Source organism: Haemaphysalis longicornis, unplaced genomic scaffold, assembly GCF_048455015.1.
Source record: "Haemaphysalis longicornis isolate Haplotype H1 unplaced genomic scaffold, Haemaphysalis longicornis Haplotype H1 scaffold_2, whole genome shotgun sequence".
In the NCBI taxonomy this organism is placed as follows: Eukaryota; Metazoa; Arthropoda; class Arachnida; order Ixodida; family Ixodidae; genus Haemaphysalis; species Haemaphysalis longicornis.
The window spans coordinates 131,048,539-131,070,083 of NW_027526295.1; the positions used below are offsets into that span (position 1 = coordinate 131,048,539).

General features: G+C 48.7%; 1 protein-coding gene across 1 annotated transcript in view; it reads right to left on the bottom strand.

Moving 5' to 3' along the window:
- LOC144169221 (proline-, glutamic acid- and leucine-rich protein 1-like) overlaps positions 1-20,393 on the bottom strand; it is a 38,005-nt gene extending 17,612 nt beyond the window's left edge. Inside the window, exons 1-11 of the mRNA XM_077698274.1 lie at positions 20,202-20,393; positions 19,505-19,569; positions 14,883-14,988; positions 12,291-12,428; positions 10,737-10,808; positions 7,741-7,800; positions 6,982-7,147; positions 5,704-5,839; positions 4,802-4,892; positions 3,817-3,911; positions 764-859 (exon numbers count right to left, since the gene is read on the bottom strand). Coding sequence (XP_077554400.1) covers positions 764-859; positions 3,817-3,911; positions 4,802-4,892; positions 5,704-5,839; positions 6,982-7,147; positions 7,741-7,800; positions 10,737-10,808; positions 12,291-12,428; positions 14,883-14,988; positions 19,505-19,569; positions 20,202-20,303 — 1,127 coding nt within the window. The 5' untranslated portion in view covers positions 20,304-20,393. The remainder of the gene's footprint in view (positions 1-763; positions 860-3,816; positions 3,912-4,801; positions 4,893-5,703; positions 5,840-6,981; positions 7,148-7,740; positions 7,801-10,736; positions 10,809-12,290; positions 12,429-14,882; positions 14,989-19,504; positions 19,570-20,201) is intronic.
- Between the last annotated feature and the right edge of the window lie 1,152 nt (positions 20,394-21,545).

The following is a 21,545-nucleotide window of genomic DNA, read 5'->3' on the forward strand; positions in this document are numbered from 1 at the left end:
TTCAGGCGATGTTCTAACACACAGCAGCTATGCAGTGCGCACCGCAGCTTTTGACGCATTGATCAATTTTTCCTTAAGGCTAGCGAGCCCACTGTCAAGCATAGCAATAACTAAGCGTGCAAACATTGCAAATCAGACTAAAGGTTCACTTCACAAACCGCTATCGCAAACGCACACACCGTGTTTCACTCTCCGCGAACTGGCTACGGTATAACATAAACTGGGATCACGCACAACACAGCTTGTGTGGCCGCCATCTTGCACTGCTGCAGCAACGCCCAACTGGGAAGGCCGTTTCAGCGCATGCTGGCCGGAGGGCCTATTGGGCTTCAGCATCTATTCTTTAATTCATTTTTGCGTCTCTCTTTTTCTGCCATTCATGCGTTTGTGAATGAATGAAGCTGAAGGTTGCGACTGAAAAAGGAAAGAGGAGTGAGTGCTTGCCCGATCTGACAATATCGAAACGACCCCGCCCGGTGGCCCAGCTGTGGACATACGTACAGCGCTTTGAAAATTGCCCGGTATTTTTCGCCCTTTAGTGCTGATATTTTGTCAGCGCAGCTGACAAACGTATGTTTCTATGCCACTTTTCGACAGTTTCCGGAGGAAAAACTTTCCAAACGCACAGAATAGAAAACATAGAAGCCAAATATGTGGCTTCCAAAAAAACGAGGTTTTGGTCAATTTTCCGAAGTTGAAAACTGCGCCCCCTTAAAGAATAGCCTTGGCCAACACGGCCCCTCCCACGGTGCCAGCCACCCACCTGGTGTCGCTGGAGAGATCCTGGGTGGTACGCAGCACCACCTCCTCAATGAGACTCACGATGTTGTCCGCATGTGGCGCCAGCAACTGTCGACAGCTGCAGGAGGGGGTGTAGAGAAAGAAAGGGAACAACACTGCTTTCACACCGTGGAGCAAGAACAAGACAGGAGGGCCACACCACTTCATAGAGCGGCCAGGTAGCATCCCAAGCACTTGGCGCAGGCCAAGCTAACGCGATCTGTTGCGGACAAAGAAATTGCATGGCCGCTACAATCAGCATACCACGCTGCACAGCCATGGAGTGAATTGCAGCCGCTATCGTCTCGTCCATCGGGTGCCGTTGTTACCCTCCTCAATGTCAGAGCCACGAAGCTTCAGCTTCGCAGCCTGCACTAGTTCTCACTGTGACATTGTCTGGTCAAGCAGCACCCCGACTGTATTCCACAACTGTACGGCATAGACAGCACATGAGGAGGCAACTGTCCCAAAAGCGCGTTCGCAGTGGGGAACCAGCAGGTACGAATCACGGCATGGTAAGACTTCATTTTATTGAATAGGGGGCAAAGAGGAGGAAGGTGAGTAACACAGTCTATGAGCCATGCCCCTTTTTTGAATCAGGTATGCAAACTGTCTCAAAATGCAGCAGAATGACAACACAAGTTTGGCTAGCTTCAGTGTGCTGAAACAAAACAAAGCCAGACGCGAGACGAGAACACAAAACATGCTGAACTCTGAACTGAACGCAGCCACAGGGAAAGACAGACAGGCGCTTAGATGACACAAGGCTCGACTACCTCTTATCGCACCGTGCGCTTTAGCACTACTAGAAAAAGTGGGTGCTATCGTGGCTGCTGGTCTACTATGCACTATACTGAGCAAGGGGAAGCAGAAGAGAAAAAAAAAAAAAAAAGAGGTGTGGAGAGACTTACCATAAGCACAGAGGCTTTCTTCAGAGGACATGAATACACGGTATACAACACGTTGCCACAGGGAGGTGAACGGGATACCACAAAATGCGAGCAAGAATTCTCTTAAAATTTAGGGGCAACGAGCAAACAGGGAGGAAACAATAGGCCCTGCCTTGAGGCCTGGCAAGGATGTGCCTCTTCCTTGCACAGAGGAGGCCTGGGAAGGCCTTAATCAAGTATTTGCTCGGTATGTCCGAACAGAAACTTTTGGTTGCTTTCTTAAAAACCGACCACATGCACGCGTAAAACTGACATACTCGCGCAACGACGTAAACCTGCGTAAGCTCGCAAGGAACCGGAGTACTCCGGCGTACACCAAATACATTACTAGACGCTTGTTACACCCTAGTCAGAGCCAGCCAGACATCGACGCCAACTTTCGGGCGCACGATGTCGACGTCAACCTCTGGCGGTGTGGCCGCATAACAAGACAGCTAATTGACAAATAAGCTCACTTTACTATTAATTATGGAATGCAGACAACGGGAGAAAACACGTGATGCAACGAGCAACTATGGGGATCAAGGGAGTTTACACCAAATGTAGCGGAGGATTTTGTGCCTGCAAAGTAAGCATACTAATTTTTAGGGTTTTTCAATGTCCAAAGAACTGCTTTAGTTGTTTCTGTATTAAATATACGTACTTCTGTGACAATAAGCATTATTTGTTTTATTTCAGTTAAACTGACGTTGAACTGGTCACCACAAAGCCGAACCCGGGGCAGTCTAGCCACACTGAGCGGCACATTGGTGTGTGCTGGGTTTGCACGTGCATTGCAGCACCTATGTGGTTTAGAGCACTGCACGGGCCTGATTTTAAGGCCCGAGCCCGGCCCGAGCCCGCTTCACGAAACCCGAGCCCGACCCGGGCCCGCAACACCTAGCCCGAGCCCGGTCCGGACCCGGGCATTCATAAGTGAGCCCGGCCCGAGCCCGGCCCGGGCCCGCCATCTCAAGCCCGGGCCCGGCCCGGCCCGGCCCGGTAATTTATTTTTTGGCCTAGGGAGGACCCACGCGTGTGTGACCAGGCCCGGTCTTTGACGCTAAAGAAAGTTTGTTTATTATATTCCGGGCGATCAGATGGAGCATCTAGTCTGTACAAGCACGTGATGAACTGAAACGCAAAAAATAAGGGTTTAAAAGTGCACATAGTTTAGCTTGCACCGTCTGCAGTTCACGCCACATCGGCGTAATAATAGCTCGTATTCTTACACGAGAGACATCATCACCTTTGATTACCAGACTCTTGGCAACTTCATGTAGTTGTCTCGGCCACAAGTTGGTATCGCTGATATTTTTTGATCCGCATTTGAACCAACGAGTATGTACGCGCGTTGAAGTACTTCACATGCAGTGGTCGTTAAGCGGTGGTGTTTTTCTGGCATGCATGTTTGATTCCCGGCCAGGGCAGCCGCATTTTGATTGGTGCGATATCTAAAACACACGTGTACATACATAGACATAGGTGCACAGCTCCAGAATGTCTGAATTAAGTCCTTTCCCTGTTGGGCATTCCTTGTAATCGTATCTTCGGTATGTTATACAACAAAATAGAAAATCTTGATGCTGTACAAGAAATGTCATTAAAATTGCAGTATAGTGACCATCAGACCTAGCAAAACACGTTTTCAAAATAATGCGTGCAACTAACAGCAAGAAGCGCGCAAAAATAAACTAAGAATATTCATTTTGATGCTCTTTCCTACACTTCCCGTCGGACTTATTAACGGCCGTGCCTATGAATTCAAGCCCGAGCCCGGCCCGGGCCCGCGGCATAGAGCCCGGGCCCGGCCTGGGCCCACCAATAATCGACTTCGGGCGGCCCGGCCCGGCCCGCGGGCCGGGTCGGGCCCGGGCTTTCGGGCCGGCCCGGGCCCGTGCAGTGCTCTAATGTGGTTACTCGCCCTCTCCGGCGTCATCAATCGGCGTATGTCACCACAGGCGTATGTTGTAGTGAGAGCACGTCGATTTTACGCGTGCATGTGGTTGGGCCTTTACACTGCTCACGCAAGCCAAGCCAAGCCAAGCGGAGTTTTTATGTAGTTTGCAAGGAGAGGTTGCGAGAGTTCCCACACCAGTCGACTCACCAGCGTATTAGTTGACCCAGCAGCTGCACAGCCTCGTACTGTATGGAGGGCAAGATGCTGGCCACTAGGTTGGCCTGCGCCGTGGCCCCAGAAGGCTGCGCAAAAGGACAGGGGAAGGGTCACGACTCAACCAGGCTAGACTCACCTCGACCTATCAACCAACCATACAGGACACACTTCCATAGGAAAGAGATTCGTAATGTTACTAGTAGCTTTCTGCTGCTGTTTGACTTCCTTGGTCTCCCTGTGAATTTCAACAGCTCCTCACTGCTGCTGCTTCTCGTATCGAGCTCTGACACGCAAAACGCAGCCACAAAAAGGTACCAGGTTTGATTCTTCCCCAAAGGGCCGTTTGGCACCGCTTTCATGCCACTACCTTTTGTTGAAAAGTTTCACAAAGGGCACTGACACTGCCCTCTTTTTCCTCCAATCATATTTTATGCACTGTTACGACTGTTGTCCAGAGCTAATGAGCGACTGTTTCGAAGCCACTCCCATTGTGACCTGAACAATGCTCGAGTTGAATAACAGGCGCACTGAGTGTGCACAACAGTTCTGTATTTTGCGAAAAAAATCCTGGTAGCAACCCTTCTTCACGCAAAATTAACTCAACATCAAGCACAAACTGGGCAGTTTAACAAAACCACTAGAAAAAGTTCGCAAAAGGAAAGAAAAAAAAAAAAGACGGCAAACAAGGCACAGGCTGCAGAGCATGGCGATACGTACATGAATTCAAAGACAAAGCACACCCTACTTCTCAGACAAGAGGGGGAAAAAAAAAGGCACCTACAAAACTGGTACAAACAAAATAAAATGAAAGGTCCGATTAGCAAAAACACAAGAGGTTGAAACATCTAACCAGGAGACTGCTGTCTGCCTGCCCCATTTAATGGATATATCAATAGTAATCCTACTCATCATAGCCCCCGCCCCCTTCTTCCCACCCCGTTCTCCACCCACACTGCAAACGCTGTGCCCTCCTCACCCTGACAGGCAGGTGGGCAGCGAGCACCCGGTGCACCAGCTCGAGCACGTCCTCCACCGGAATCTGCACGGGCTGCTGGAGGCTAGAGGACCTGCACAAGGCACACCCGGAAGACGGGGGGCCCCTCCTTGTCTTCTGCCGCACAAAGACCCTTGGCAGTACCGTACTTACCCGATTCTAACGCACACTTTTTTTCCGAAAAAAATAGGCAGAAAAGTTGCATGCGCGTTAGAATCGAATATGAAACCAAAACTTTCGAAACAGTGGAAATTTTGTCCCACCCATCGTCATTGCCATCTCAAGATGGTGCCAAAGCTTTTAGCCACATTTAGCAGCGACTTTTCAGACCATCCATGTTTCGGACGCAGGAAACCTAGGTTTTTCTATTGGCATTCACACAAATCGTCAAATTGTTCCACTTGCGTGCTTGATACAGCAATGGCAGCAGCAGCAACGAAGGTGCGCCGCTTCCCCGAGTGGCTTACGAGCGGCTCCCACATGTTCAAAACGAGCGGTCGGCTGAAGCGTGCCCCTCTGGAGAAGCTCGCGAAATGGGCGTGCAAGATGTGGGCCACGATCCCATCGACCATGGTTGAACGTTCGTTCAGTAGTGTGGCATCGCTAACGCGCTTAGCGACACCGAGGATGAGATGTTGTAGTCAGCAGAAAGCGACAAGGAGCTCTCGGAGAGCGACAAGGAGTAAGAAGAGAGATTACTTCGGGAAATAAATCGCCCGTTTCTCTCGCATTCGTTTTTATGGGTCACAAAGTTCCGTATGCGTTAGAATCAGAGGTGCAATTTTTTTAGGTTTTTTTTTTGCCAGGAAAATTGGGTGCGCGTTTGAATCGGGGGTGCGTTAGAATCGGGTAAGCACAGTAATGGCCCCTCCCCTGAAGCTCACCCAAGCAGCATGGCGTGGATGGTGCGCAGGAGGCTGACGACGCGTCGCCAGCACACCAGGCTGGCCTGGTGGCCTTCCTCGGGAAGGCTGGCCACCTCCAGGGGAACCGCCTTCTCCGCCTGGGGGCGACCCTTGTCTGCAAGCAGGGAGGAGGCACCTCTTCAAAAGCACGCTCCACTTGTGGGAAGAGAGGGAAGACACACTGCGTGGTTATCTCTTTGTACTATCACTTCCAAAGATTAACGCACCACTACTTGTTTAGAACAGCACACAATTGTACAGTCCACTTTTGTATGTATTCCATGGTAAAACGAACCGCTTATTACAATGCTCCAGTGCCGTGATATCAGATATCACGATTGAATCCGGTTACACCGCACATGGACAATTCCAGCTGCTGCCAGATCTCCGCACCGACGGCAGGCGCCGCATGACGCAATGCGCCTTGCATCCCTTCCGCCCCTCAGAAAGCGAGTCGACTGCGCCGCTTAGAAGGAAGCAAGAGGAGGGCGAGAGCAGTTTTTCTCTTGAACCCTCCTCCTGGTGCCACCGCTTTGCCATCGTCCCCTTGCCCACTCGCTCACACATTCACCTACGTTCGCCTGTTGCGACACATGCTCACCGCTTTGAACTTGACTGGGCGCCTCTTCAACTGCCTCTGCTTTCCCGCAGAAGGGACGTGGGGGTCGATGTTTTGGAAATGTCTGAGTGCCTCACTGAAGAGGCGATCGTTGCACGGATACGTGCTGTGGAAAGCGCTGACAGTGATACCCAGACGACCCGGTTGAGCATCCTACTCAAGTAGGGTCTTCGCAGGAGGCCCAACACATGATACAATCCCTCAGGGACTTCGTTTCCGCCAAGGACCTTTCACTCAAATAGGTGAAGCACCTATAGGTGCTCTTGAAAAAGATAAGTGCCAGCTTCGCGCAAAGCAAACAAAGCCCACCAGCTACGGCATCTTTTCTGCAAGTAAGTAGTAGTACAACTTTGCCTGCATGCGAATAAAATGTTTTGATCTCTGTTTTGCATTTCTTTTTTTTTTGCTCAACCCACTTATAACGATTATCAGTTATAACGATGGAATTTCCTTGGTACTCGAATTTTGTTACAAATGGACTAGTGGCCACCAGCCGGACAAGTGGCTTTCCCGCCCGGTACTTGTGACGCCGCTACAAAGCAACCACGAGCCGCGGCCAGCTGTCAACCTGCCAAGTGCTGCCGAAGCAAGCCCAACAACTCGCGGAGCAGTTGGAGGGGGGGGGGGGGGGCACCCACCCAGGTGAAGGTCCTGGAAGAGGCTGTCCAGCGTGGCGTGCACGGTGGCCACGAGGCGCCCCAGCTGCCGAGACCAGGCCTCCGGGGGGGCCCCACTCTTGGGCCCACCCCCACTCGCACGGCGGCAGCAGCCGGGAAGCAGGGCCACACACTCGCACACCAGCTCCTGCACGCCGCACAGCACGTGCATTCCACCTCACTCTCCCGCAAGCCACACCCACAACAGAACCCGCATCGCTGCGTCCCCCTGCTTGCACCAGTACAGCGGCACCTGGCTCTCAATTCACTACTCCATTTAACAATTATGTGAACACTGGCAAAACTAGTTCAAGGCCTGCTGTTATCACTCCACAAAAGAGCAGGGGCAGACTTTGTGTAGAAGCCGACAAAAGGTGCTGGGCTGCTTCAGCACAAGCGGCGGCACCAGTGCTGCACTGTCGTGAACGCGTAAATCAAGTGCAAAAGCCTTTTGCAAAAGTGCAAAAGCCCCTTTAATGCAAACAATCTCTCATATGGCTAGTGAAATGATCTGCCTATCCCGCCAAGCTCCCACCAACAGACAGATAGAGAGAGGAGCAATACCTCCCACAATGCTCCCCTAAATGCCTCCGTACACACAATGGCATTACAAGCCAGGGAAGTCTAATGAAATAGCCAGGGAAGTCTAATGAAATCCTTCATACAAATAACTTAGCACTGTTTCGGGAAAGGCACGAAAAAATATCAAAATGTCACCAGATAGACAAAAGCCGCACCCACCTGAACAGGCTGGGAATTCCAAGTGACCAGAAGCCGCAGCAAGGATTTCTCCAGTGCATCCTGAGTGGGCCAAAAAAAGAAGAAAAGAAAAAAAAAAACAAGTTGACCTGACCCACTGTCCCCAAACAAGGCTGTTACAGCAATGCATGGATTTTCAGACCAGCACACATTAGACCTGCCATTCAATGGTACAGTCGATCTGGGGTATATCGAACTCCAAGGGGACCGCGGAATAGTTCGATATATCAATAATTCAAAATATAAAATATGCCCATCGGAAGTTTATTTGAAAACTCTGCACATCACTGGGAGCCTTCCGAGATCACGACAAGCAGCGCCTTCCCCGATTTGTTCCTCAAAGCATGGAAAATGCAAAACATGACGCAGCAACCACATCACTTTATTCAGCACGAAAAAAGTCGGAGAGCTTCACTTGCCTTATCTTAACTGCCTTCAAGCTTATCAGCGCGGTTCCTCCCACTAAGCTGCCACGGCCACAAATTATGCTGAACACTGCTGCAAGCTCAGCTGCCGTAGGGCAGCCATGTTTGCCCAACGTTTGAAACAGCGCTTGTTGCTATTGAAGGGGGCTTTGCTGGGGGCCACTTGATGGGGTCTGGGTGTCCGGTGTCGGGGGGGCACACCGGGCGCTTAAAAGAATTTTTCGTTCCATCAGTCCAAGTCCAAGCCAGCTTCCGCAGCCAGCAACATTCTCGGATGATCGGCCATAACTCAGAGCCGTAAAAGCTACCGTTGCCGGCACGAGAGCGCCTAGGTCCAACTGTTTACACTCTAGACTACACCGGTGCCTCGCTCCTACTTTGTTGCGCGATGGCTACGTCACGAAAAAAAATGAAAGGAAAACGGGAGAGAGAAATGTCAGCTTTATTTACTTAATTCTCAGCAAATAACGTAACGCTGCTTGTTGAACAAAAGCTGACCGTTCTACAAAACGTAGGACCTTTCAGTTAAAAGGGATTTCATTCAGCCTTTATTTAGTGTCTCTTCAAAGGCCACCCAAGACGGGACGTGCAAGAAGTCATCATCGTCGCCCAGAGCATGATAAAGTGCTATACATTTGCATGGGATTTCCAAGGGGATGTCTGGGCTGTTCAATATAAGCAATACTTCGATATATCTGGGATCGATTTCAATGCAAATAGGCACCCTAAGCAGTAAAAATCCTGTCCACTGGCATCAGTGAAACACAAGTCACATTTCATTCCTACTGAAACTATAAAGAGATGACATAACAAGCTCAACTATTAATTATGTGGCCTCATTTCCTTTTTTTTTTTTGGTTGCTGGTTCTTTAATAAGACGGACTCAGATGCTAGTTTACAATGACGAAAAATTGTTTTCCTATACTGTCACGTTCTTACATACATGACTTTTACGCATAGTATGCCTGCATTGATCAGATAATGCTTTTCCATTTCTGAGGACGCTACTACCTTGGGGCTTTTTATTTTCCGAAAGCAATAAGTGGCCACGGGGATCTGCATGACGCACTAAAAGATTAGATGGTTTTCAAAAACTTGCACAAACTTCCAGTGCCTCTTTAGAGCCATAAAAGTGAAAAGGCTTGCCTACCAAAGCAGTACCTGGCAAATATCCCCGCCACTCCAGTTAAAAAAGAATTATTCGAAAACAAGTTTTGCACAGTTTCTCAGTACCGAGTTGTACTTATACAAATAGCAGGTGCAGTCGGCTGGATCGAGAAATTCTACGGTGTGTCCAGTCTATGCATAAGCCCGTAATGTGAGACATGCAAGTGCCTCACCAACGGTGCATACACAAAACGACGAGAGCTACAAATTTTTTGTAGCGTCTTCAAACCCACCACCTGGAACCTGTGACAGTAGACAGCGGTATTACCACTTGTGCGTCATTAAAGGGCCATGCAGACAAAATACATGTTTGGTTCATTCGAAAGATCTAGTGTTTCACAGGGTCCTATGTGCTTGTTCAGCAGCAAACGATGCTTTATTCACTGAGAAATGAAATAAAAGTCGAAATTTTAATTATCCCGCTAAATCGCGTTTTCGTGATATCGACAACGTCGTATTAGGAGCAAGGCCTTAAAACTAAATATAGCCTGCTGACCAGGGCTGCTCCCATTTCAGTGGTGGCCATTTGATTATATTGTTTATCGCCCATTTTCTTAGATGGTGCTGCAATACGGCTGAAGTGCCAGTGTTTGGTTATTTTGTTTATCACCCACTTTCATAGGTGGCGTTGCAATACTGTTGAAGTGTTTGCTTCAGGCCGGACTACTGCCGTATTTCTATTACGGTTCATACTAATCATTTCCTAAAACCTTGGCTATGGCTCGACAAACATGATGACGCAAGAGACCGTGCCGCTTGTCAGTTGGTCAGTGCTGTTTCAGACAAGCCCACCGTGTCCGACAGTTGTGTTAGTGGTCAGCCGGCAAAGTGCCGCACTAACTGCTTCGGTGTTTACGTGTTTGTTCCTAACTTTAATTGTTCAGCCCACAATTCTTACTGCTATACAAAGAATGCGCCCTTAATTTAAGCGTAAATAGCTCATTCGGCAAGCTTATAAGCCCTGCCTCAATTGCGTTTGCTTTTGCCGGCCTCAGCCAATCGCACAGCTGGGCATATGATATCATAGGTTCTGTTGCGGGAATTCAGCTAGTGGGTCGTATGGTCATTCCCTTTTTTTTCCACATTATGTAGCTAATTTGAGAGAAGTTTACGTTAAAAGTGGTGTCAGTATGATTCAAACGAGGCAATCTTTTGAATGAACCAAATTTGTGTTTTGTCTGCATGGCCCCTTCATTCATTGTCCAAAACCTTTGCACTTGACGCTCGAGGCCACCAGTGACTTCGTCAGAAAAGCAAGGTGGCACTCCAATTCACAGGACACATGGCCAAGCAAGTTCAAGTTACACTCTGCTCTGCAAACTTCAAGCAGGCCTCGTAATAGTGCAAGAAGGGGGAAAGCGGGGCAAAAAAAAGTGTTTCACCCACATGTATGGAGCCCATCAGCTTCCCGTAGTCCCTCATGCAGACCAGCAGGCACCTCAGGGGCCCTTCTTCAGGCTGCAAGAGACAAAGGGACGGGAAGGCAAAGATCCGAAGGTCCGTGCTGAACTTTGGCAAGTCCACATGTAGCAGTTGGCCACCAAGAGTCAACAAGGGCTTCAGTGCCTGGGCACTTAAAATTCGCTTTACACACCAATATCTACGTGTGGCTTACAGTGAGGAGCACCATGGTGGACAGCCACAGGTTAAGCTGCGTTCTTTAACCTGCCCCCAAACCTCACAAACACTGCAGTTTCAGTGTTCTGTCCCTGGTGGGTAATCAATCGACAGCTTCCACAACCACGAGCACAACCTTGCGAAGCACACGCAGGCACTGCACTCAGTTGTGTACCCATGAGCTTGTCAACACTGTGGCATGTTTCCTCCCAGATAACCAGGAGGAGGGGTGTGCAACTTCTTTGGGCGGAGTGAACCTGCAATTGTGCGCTTCGCAATCGGCACAGCGCCCTAACCACTACACTGCCAAATATAATGCAATCATGTTTCGAGTTTTATGCACTGCCTTCCCCACCTTTAAAAAAAGGCACGCTGACTCTGAAGGTTGCCACAGAAACAGAGCTGCTACTGGCTAGGTTGCTCCAATTTTAATAAACAAGATCTATCTACGACAATACTTAGGTACATACGGTTCTTTTCCCCTTGTGCTCTCAGCAAGCAGCATTATCTCTCAATCATCCTTCACAAGCCTAAACAAAAGAAGAAAACACAAATGCCGCAAGCTTCTCTCAGCAACGGCGACCTCAAAATAACAATCATCAGAAGAGCACAAAAATGAGGCCACTAGTGTACATGTGGTGCATCACATTAGCATCAATGCGTGAAGGCACTCATAGCACGCATGGTCTATTGAGGGGTTACTGGCTGGTTACTTGAAACTTGTGTTTTACTTAGGCCATCAAATTTTTTTTTCCACAATGTCATTTTTTGCACAAACCGCTGAACTGGTTGTTTCACTGAGCCCTTTGCAACTTTGCACTTTTCGAAAAGTTCCCCTTCGTTCAGCCTGCGAAAAGTAAATTATTTCATCCCAGCCAACCACCAATACAAGATAGTAAATGGACATAATACAGGTGACAGCACAACAAGTTATTACCAGTTATCAGGCAACTTCCTAGCCGACAAACCAAAACCCTATTTTATTCCTTACTGGTCCTACCCAGTAGACACATCCAATACATTCAGTGCAGCTCCAAAACAAAGCTGCTCACCACTTGTGTGCCAGCCCCGTGCAGTTCTTCAGGTTGTCTTTCCCAACTGTGGGCATCATCTCTTTCAAAGCACTAACCTTGCCAGGAAAGGAGAAAGTGTGCCCACTTGTGTGGCTTCCCTGCCCTGCCACCTCGACCCCTTCCTCATGCCATGCCTGGTTGCTTGCCCAGCAAATGCGTAAGGCTGACCTGTCTAAGCACCTGTCTAAGGCTGACCTGTCTTTTTAACGTTCTGTGCCACTGCAGGCCCCACACAGGAGGCCCCCCTCACCTCCCGGTCTGCGGCCAGCTGCGCCAGCAGTCGCTCGAGCAGCACGGGCATGATGCCTGCCACGTCCCCGGGCAGCAGCGGCAGCAGCCGGCACAGCAGGCGCCACCCGGCCCGCTGGGCACTCCGCGGCCGCTTGCCCTGCACACACAGGAGCCACACGGGAATATGAGTCACTGACTGGCACAGTCCCTCGCAGAAAGGAGAGGCAGAGAGAGAGACAAGAGGCCATGGCCACGCCCTTAAGTCATCGTGAGCAGCGCTGCTACACTAGGAGGCTACACGGGCTCTCCTACGCAGAGTGAAAAAAAAAACGTCAGGATAATGAGTGCAGGTGCACATGCCTGGAGTAAGGACAGAGGCTGGCACAAAAACCTCTGCCCACCCTCCCTCTTAGTACTTGTTCCCTAGGGTTGTTTGGCAAGTCTTCCACCCCCACTGCTTGGGCCAGGATGTCAGCTCCCTGTATTGGGTGCCCAATAGATGATAAACTGCGAGTGAGATTCGTAAGGCAGCTGTGGGGTGGCACCACTTCACCCTAACGCACAGAAACTGCGCCATTACTGCCTCGGACAGTGAAGTAAAGTAGACGCCCGCCAGCTTCGCAACCTAGATGCCTGCAGCGATGGCTCAAACCCATGGGGCACTGGCTGTCGCAGATATTGCTGGCCGTGAGATCATGTAGCACACGCACGTACTCTTACAAATCCACTATAGCCCCACCGTGCCCAAGGCAGAACGCTCAGCCTGAATCAGAACTGGAACAGCCGTGATGATTGCTTGTGGTGTTTAAGCAAGGTAGTCAGTTTGGTAACGTTCACCAGACCCAGTCTGTGCCCATTCGAAAAGGCATGCTCACACAGATCCCCAGATAGCCCCCCCCCCTCCCCCCCCCCCCCCTTCTTCCTTTTTTAATTTCATGCTAGCAGGGGGCTCACTTACCCAGCCGTTCTGGAAAAACGGTTATGCAAGCACCACCATTTAGAAGTTAGCAACGTCCCCTGCTATAGTGTTGACGACGTGCGGGCTTGCAATAGTACCCATTTTCAAGCCTTGCGCATTATCTGCATACGAGCGGCTCCTGCTGAGAGCAATATATTTGTATCTGCCAATACAGGCCAACCAGCTTTTACACTTTGGCATTTTTTTTTTAAGAAGCACGGTGTTTTATGTGCTCTTTCAGGCATGTACTTGGGCCGAGGTACCCACAGAAAGTGATGAAAATTACAACAAGCCCCCCCCCCCCTTTTTACTAGTATCAATGACCACAATTTTGTCTACTTAACACAGACAAAGCACACAAAAAATCTTACTACAACCCCTTTCACACTCACATTTCGCGTGTTTGAGAACTGTGGTCACAGCTAGGACTTCATTTAAGGGCTTCAATGCATCGACGCTACACATGGGCTATGAGGCACGCCATAGTTGAGGGCTCCAGATTAATTTTGAACACCTGGGGATTTTTAACGTGCGCCAAAATCTCGTCACATGGGAATTTTTGCCTTCTACTTCCACCATAAAAGCGACTGCCATGACTGAACGACTAGGAGCTGTCTTAGTTTTATGTCCTTATGTCAACTGTTTTGCCTATTTTCTTTTTTCTTCAGCCCTACATCAGAGGGTGTCCCGTCTTATACAAAATTTTTTCAGTTTTCTGGAAACCCGTATCGCCTCTGTCTTCACTGATCTCAAATGCAAGTATCGCCATTCAACAACCGATCTTGCACTTATTAATAACAACACACATGCTAATTATTTTGCTATAATTTGTTTCATATCGCAAGGCATTAGTACAAAACAACTTTCAAAATTTGAGACGATATATAGTTAGGCTTGCTTTTTCCTTTATATTGATAAACAAAACAATCGTTCTGATGTCTCTGAGTACCATCAAGTATCATCAACTCTGTGCACAGGGCCAAGTCATTTTTGACAAATGGAAATTTGACAAATGTAACAATATTCCAGTGCAGTTCCGTTAGGGATGAACTTAACATTCCCACATTCTATGCCTGCCACAATGGTTGCACTGTTGGAAAAAAAAAAAAGCAGGGCTAGACACCTTATTACGATATTTGCCAGAAATTTTATCCTGTGTGCCTGCGCATCCATCCATCATGAAGAGCGAGATGGTGACCCCACCCCTATTACCCTCTTGAATGATTGAATATGGGGCTTTAATGCACTGAAGGTACCCCTGGGCCATGAGGCGCGTCGTAGCGGTGGGCTGCGGTAATATTAATTTTGACCGACCGGGCATCTCAAACATGCACCGAAATCTCGAGCACCATGTGTTTTCACTTTTTGCCTCCACCAGAAAAGCAGCCACCACGGCCAAGATTGCTTTAGCTACTGAGCCACCACGGTGGGTTGGAGAAGATCAAGTGCCACCGCCCACCAAGGACTGATCCAGCTTGTCAAGCAGAGGGCTAAGGGAGAAGATCTGAGGCCACGAATGGTTGGGATAGTGATTTTTTCATTCCACCCCTTTTCACCAGAAAGGCCACCCAACCCCAAGGCTGACACTCTGTGATGTCTGCATGCACACCATGGGGCCACTGCCTTCCCCTTCCCCGCCCGCGTGGGGCTCACCGCAAGGAGGTGGACAATGGATCGTGTCCAGGAGAGCGCTTCCTCTTGTACCAGGCTGGCTGGAAATGCACTGAGGTAGCAGTCCAGGAGCACCAGTCCATCGTGGCTGCAGGCAGAGAGCAGGGAGACAATGAGTGCACCCTTCGCCCGGCAGCAATTGTGTGACACAAGCCCCTTGAGCACTCTGCACCTACATCTTCCAATGATCAACATATTGCTGGAAGCTTTACATGAGATTGTGCTTGAAACCTTCCCCACAACTTAAGTTGGTGGTTCAGGTTCTCATTACTCTGAGGACCGGGTTGGCCTTTTGTTGTGACCTGAGCTCTCGTTTTGCTATGTGGAACAGCATAAAAAATTTGCTTTTCAGGGCCGTAAGAAAATGATTTACCCATTTTTATCGTTTACGAGAACCGGCACGATGATGCTACACAACTGGGTATTTTAACGCACATCACGTTAGCCAGTATCATGACTATCGAGCAGGATGCAATCGTGCCGGAGGGACCTCCTGACCTGTGTACGGACAAATTTCCACTGGAACCAGGCATACACATTACTCAGTGTGATACAAACACCGGTGGTCTCAGTAATGGACCTTTTTCCAGTAGCGATCTGCCTGTCCGCCATTCTTGGCAGGCGCCTCTGGCAATATAAACAAAAGGGTGCCCCTCAGCTTTCTGCTTGGGAAGCGGCTATGCTGTCTAGCGCTGCCAGTTTTTTTCTTTTTTCTCTTTCGGCAGCTCGTGGCGAGTCCGTACGTGCACACAAAAAAGGCTTTCTAAGGAAACGGGCAAAGACGTTTGGGGCTGACCACGCTGCGAGCACATGGGTGCCAGTGAGGGAGTAACGAAAATGGGAAAAAAAGTAAAGAAAAAGGGGCGCTTCGACCACTGCAGATTAGCTGTGGGGACGTGTGCCTGATACTGTGACATTCATGTGAAAGGAGCAGGTGACTGGCAAGTGCGGGAGGGACTGCCGGACCAGGATATTCTGTGCACGAGTTCTCGGAAAGCCCAAACTTTTGGGGGCCGTGCCTCACTGCCATTGTCAGTTCAACGTGGAGGCCGCTAGGAGGACCGGTACTGGAAAAAGGTCCATTTTGCCCCTTTCAACTATGGCGCATCACAAAGCTCAAGTGCAGCTTTCAGTGGGACTTCACATAACAAAACGTGAGCTCCTGATCTGCTTTGAAAGCAGGGACTAGCCATAGGCTACCGAAAGTTGGCCGGAAGGCGCTGCAGTCTCCGCTCTCCAGGAGTCTGCAGGAGCCACCGCCACTTTGGCATGTGCTTTATTCGTTGCGCGCGTGCTGCATTTCTCGAGCTAAGATGAGGTCCAGGTAAAATTTTCTTTCAATTTATGAAACCATACACGTTAGCACATGTTCACCAGGTTCGGTTCATACATAGAACAGCTATACGAGTTCATTTTTGCCGTCACTTGTCTTGTCGTCTGCTACATCAGTGGTTTTCAGCCATGACTGCCCCGGGGACCCCTTCTGTGCTTGCGAAAGTGATGGGGGACCCCTTGACGGAGCACATGTTGGTAGGTGTCATAATGTCAAACAATATGCACTTGCAGCCTAAGTCGCCCACACACTTACCCCATGCCCGCCTATTCTGCTTGACGTTAATGACAATGCACGTCATAATGTTGAACAGTTTGCTCTTGAATCTAAAAAGTCATCTAAACACCTATACACTGCCTTTTTTTGTTTCTGACTTTTTTTTTTTCATAGCTGGCGTGTTGTGCAAAAAGCAGATGTTAAAATGTATGCTACGCGGAGAAGCTAAACGCACATGTAATGCGGCGAAGCCACCCGTTTGCAATGCAAGCAAGTGCTGGCAACAATCGAGGAAAGAGTGGCGGGGGAAAAAGTTTTGAGGCAGGCTACACGGACCCCTAAAATGCTCTCGCGGACCCCCTGGGGTCTGCGGACCCTCATTTGAGAACCACTGTGCTACATGATGCTCGACCGGCCGAGTGCCCCAGCGGTTTCCCAGGATGAAACGTTGTTGGGCGGCCGTCATTTCGTCAGCAAGGCGACAGCTGTTCAATTTGTCACAGCGCATTTTTCTCTTATTTGCTACTTCCTTCATGCGTTCGCACTAAGAACATCTGGCTTGCAGGAAGTGTGACATAAACGTGACTGATTCTGGTTAATGTATTATTTCTGACCCTGGAAATAATAAGCTGCCTTATATGAAAGACACATTAAAGGAGCCATGAAGAGAAAACACAAGTTTGGTTCATTCAAAAGATTGTCTCGTTAGAATCATACTGACACCACTTTTAACGTAAACTTCGCTCAAATAAGCTACATAATTAGGAAAAACGGGAATGGTCATGCGACCCACCAGCTCATTTCCCGCAACAGAACCTGTGATGTCACATGGGCTAAGCTCTGCGATTGGCGGAGGCTGACAGAAGCAGACGCAAATTAGGTAGAGCTTACAAACTAGACGAACGAGCGATTTGCGCTTAAATTTAGGGCACATTCTTTACAAAGCAATAGGAATGATGGGACAAACAGTGGAAGTTACGAAAGCACATGTAAACATAGAAGTACTGATGCGTTCTGCTGTTCGTACTGCGCACAGCATGCTTTGGTTTAGCTGCACAGCACTATAGGGCTTGGGGTTGTCTCAGACGACACTGGCCGATTGACGCAAGCAACGGTGTCTTACGTCACCCCATTTGTCGAGCGAGCACTGTTTCAGGGAACGAATATTTTCTCCCAGAACAAAAACAAGCCAGGTTTAAATGCGGGCAAAAACAAACCAAACGCTTGCCACGGTATGGTGGCGCCATCTAGGTTACGGAACGTAAACAAACGTGGGAACAAACCAACACCGCTACAGGGTGGAGACAACCTTTGAACGGTCCCGTGCCGCCGCAATTGGGCCAACGGGCTCAACGCGTTATTCTTTTCGTTTCCCACGAGACCTAGCAACGCGAAACAGACAATATGATTCAAACTTCTTCAGTAAACCGCGTTGCGGCGATAATTTTAGCGCGGTTTTGACACAATGACTTGCTTCGGCGGCGAGCGAGCAACCGAACATGGCGGCGCCAGCGTTATGTCTCTACCCTGTACGGCGGATGCGTGAATGAAGGTACTCTAGGCTGCAGAGCGGTCGGTTCCCGTGATGTCACTTGGGACCACGAAAACGCACGATTGAGCGGGAAAATCAAAATTTTAACCTAAATTGTTTAATTTCTCAGTGAATAAAGCACCGTTTGTATCCGGACAAGCGCTGGGGGCACTATAAAACACGAAATCTTTCGAATAAAACCAACTTGCATTTTCTCTTCATGGTTCCTTTAAAAAGGCCCACGCTATTAAATGGGTGCGCTTACAACACCACATTTCCATTTTGCTTGTCTTTGAAGGAATTTTTGTTAGCAATGTTCGCCACACAGACCGATCTGCTTAGAGTACAACTATGGGTTAGAGTGACAGTTCGTGGAAACACAGAGCAACTTGTGGTGTATAACTATTATTTAATATTAATACACAGAATGTGGTGTATAACCCTTTAACTACTAGTTAATGTAGGAAAAAATAAAACAAACCACGAACAAGCAGTCATCTCATTTTAATCCCGTCTAGAACACAAGTTACAATAACAAGATTTAACACAGCCAATACAGCCAGGTAGATTGGTAGAAACTACTTTTTATTTCACTCATGCAGAGTGTGAACCTATTGCGCCGCATATGGACATTATCGGACAGCACCAGCTAAACAACTCCAAAGTTCATTTATCATAGCGAAAAACAATCACTGGTAGCACGCATTTTTTAAGAAAATGGGGGGGGGACTTAGAATAATTTTAGAACACTATTTCGCATTTTGAAAGATGGGAAATGTCCAGCTTATTCCACCTTTCGAGCCACAGTTATCCATGCTTGCCATCTTTCTTTTTGGTGCGCTTTTGCTCCAGGGAGTATGTGGAATTTCAAGGATGGATTTTTCTCTTCCGACTTCTTGTTACTGTTGTGGCAGCCGACCACGCAAGAATATTGGACGTTTGCCTTTCTTTCAGTTTTACCACCTTAGACATTGCGAAACGACTGTGGGAGTGTCCGCTCTTTCGTGCACTCCCGAACAGAGGGAGACGGCCGCCGGCCCACCCAGCCTGTCTGACAACCGCACATGCAGCTCAGTGTGCACTCTGTCGCACTCCCCGATCCATTTCTGTTTTCCCACACCGCCTAAGGTACCCGTCCCCCCAGCTCAGGAATGCAAACAAAGCGGCCGCTGGCTGCGCGGGCCCTATACACGATGCCAAGACTACGCATATGAGAATACAACACAAGAACTCCCTCAAGGAAAGCTGAAAGTACACACAGTGGTTGTACACAGAAATCGGCAAGAAATTCCATAAATACTGCCGGCTGCAATCAACCTCTCTCGGGCAGATGTGAGTTGGGTCGTGTAGTAGACCAATCATGGAATGGTTGTTGGAACAGCTGGAAGCGTTTAAGTGATCGGTAGCTGGACCTAGTTCGTTTAACCATAGCCTAATCTGAATGAGACAAGGTTTTTACTTGTTGGTACAGCAGCTTGAAGCGAGTGCAGAGGTAAGGGATGGAAGATGCATGAAGCTGCTTACCTGGTCTTGTGTCCCTGCAGCAGTGATTTTACTTTGGTCGCGACGATCTTTGGCGTAACATCGCCCTGAAAAAAACAATAAAAACTTGTAACGGGAATCAGCTAAAGACAGGCTGACTGACGTCTCGCAAAGCAATCGTTGAGTTCCTTGCCCCGGTGTGGCTTTGAAAGTGCCCGCAATAACGCTCCACGAGCTAACCGATAGACGCTCGCTGGTTTAATAAAGAGTAAAATGCAATTGTGCCTTCACAAAAGGGCGATTACTGCTTTTTTTCTCTCCTAAAATTGCTCCGATTCTCGAGCCAGGCATGCGTAATACGCGATGCACGTGTGCGGCTCACGAACAGAAGAACTTTTCAAAGTTGCACCAAGAAAAAAGTACAATGTTTCTTAACGAAAATGTACCGCGTTGAAGTCCCGCTTAGACACAAACTGTGCAGCACGGTTTTGCCATTTTATTTGTGCTGTTGATTCCCGATGCCAACATCGCCGCTACTTTCAAACACCACCGCTGGCTGTCAGATGCACCTATGATTCTCAAACAGCTTCGGCAACACTCCAGACGTCGGAGTGGTTTTAATTTACCGCAAATGTACGTGAGACCGTAAGCCTGGCGAAGACTAGTACTTTTCTTTTTTTCTCTCGTGCGACCAGCACGCACGCTCCAAGAGCGAGGCAGCCACTGCAAACGCTCATACCTGTCCGAAGTAGTTGGAGTTGGCAATCGAGGCTTCAAGGAAGTTTAGCTTTGCTTTCGGTGACTGCTTCGAGTCGAAAGAACGCTCGAGCACCGTGAACATGCTCAAATATTCGAGCTCGACACTGCGGCCGACTACAATACCAAACCACCAAGCGCAGCGTGTTTACGTGCTCCAGTTGCCAGACGAAGCCCGCTCGTGTTGCAAAACCAGGCCATAATGGGGTGACGTCGCCAAGAACTACAAGTTCGTTGTTCCTGCGCTTGTTATTTCTGTATATTCACTCAAACAGTAGTCTTATATTTAAATAAAGTCTTATTTAATGCCTAAATTGTGTACGAAATTCTAGTGCTACTTCTCCAAATCCAACTGCGACTTTTCTTTTTCAAGGTGCAAACTAACTGAAGTTGAAAGAAAAAAGGAGAGAACGCAAATAAGTTTCTTTTATTTATGCTGTGCTTAATAGCAGGAATTTTCTCCGCACCTAACTCTACTTCAGTGCAGAACCGCATAACTTCATCAGTGTGGGCGCCGCCTTCGTCGAACCAACAGAACACTTCTAGGCTCTACTACGTATGCTACATCTTTCAAGGTCTTTAATCACGTCGCAAGTGAGTTTCATCCGCCGGCACGCAAGCTGCGTCTTTCTTTCTTATCGCTTCTCTCGCTCGGAGCATCGCTGCTGCGGTACCATGTGACTATAGGCGAGGGTGAAACGGCTGCTTCGCCTGCGCTTGATCACTCAGCGCCAGCTGGCCGTCTGTGCCTGCGCTTCAGCGCAAGCGAACCACGTGACTAGGAGAGGGATTGACGGGAGAGACTTTTTTTGAAGATCATTCCACGCCATCATGCGGTTATTGGGTGAAAGGAAATTGGAAAAACTCCATTTAGGTTTTGCCAGATTATGATAGGTTAGGTCAGTTTTAGATTTCATTTAGGTCAGATTACGTTGTACTTAGGATGCATTAGGTTACATCACGTTATGTTGAAACAGTTCAGTTTTTTTTAGGTAGATGATGCTGCGGAACGACCTGCAAGCAGCCTCTTCCAGGTTTGGCTGCTTGGCTGGCATTTAGTCCCTCAGTTTTGACATCAATGGTACACCGACCGGGCTGTCTGATGTCTGTGCCGCTCAGCACAAACGAAAGGATGAATCCGATCATCCAGCTAGACGGCAGGCTGCGAAATCTTAAGGAAAAGAAAACTTTCACGAAACACTGTGTGCATAGTCCTTGCGTTTGCTTGTGCCAAACCAGACAAATCACTTGCACGGAACAGCCTACGCCCAATTTCACTTCTGTCCTGTGTTGGAAAATTGATGGAGCGTATTGTCCTGCATCGTCT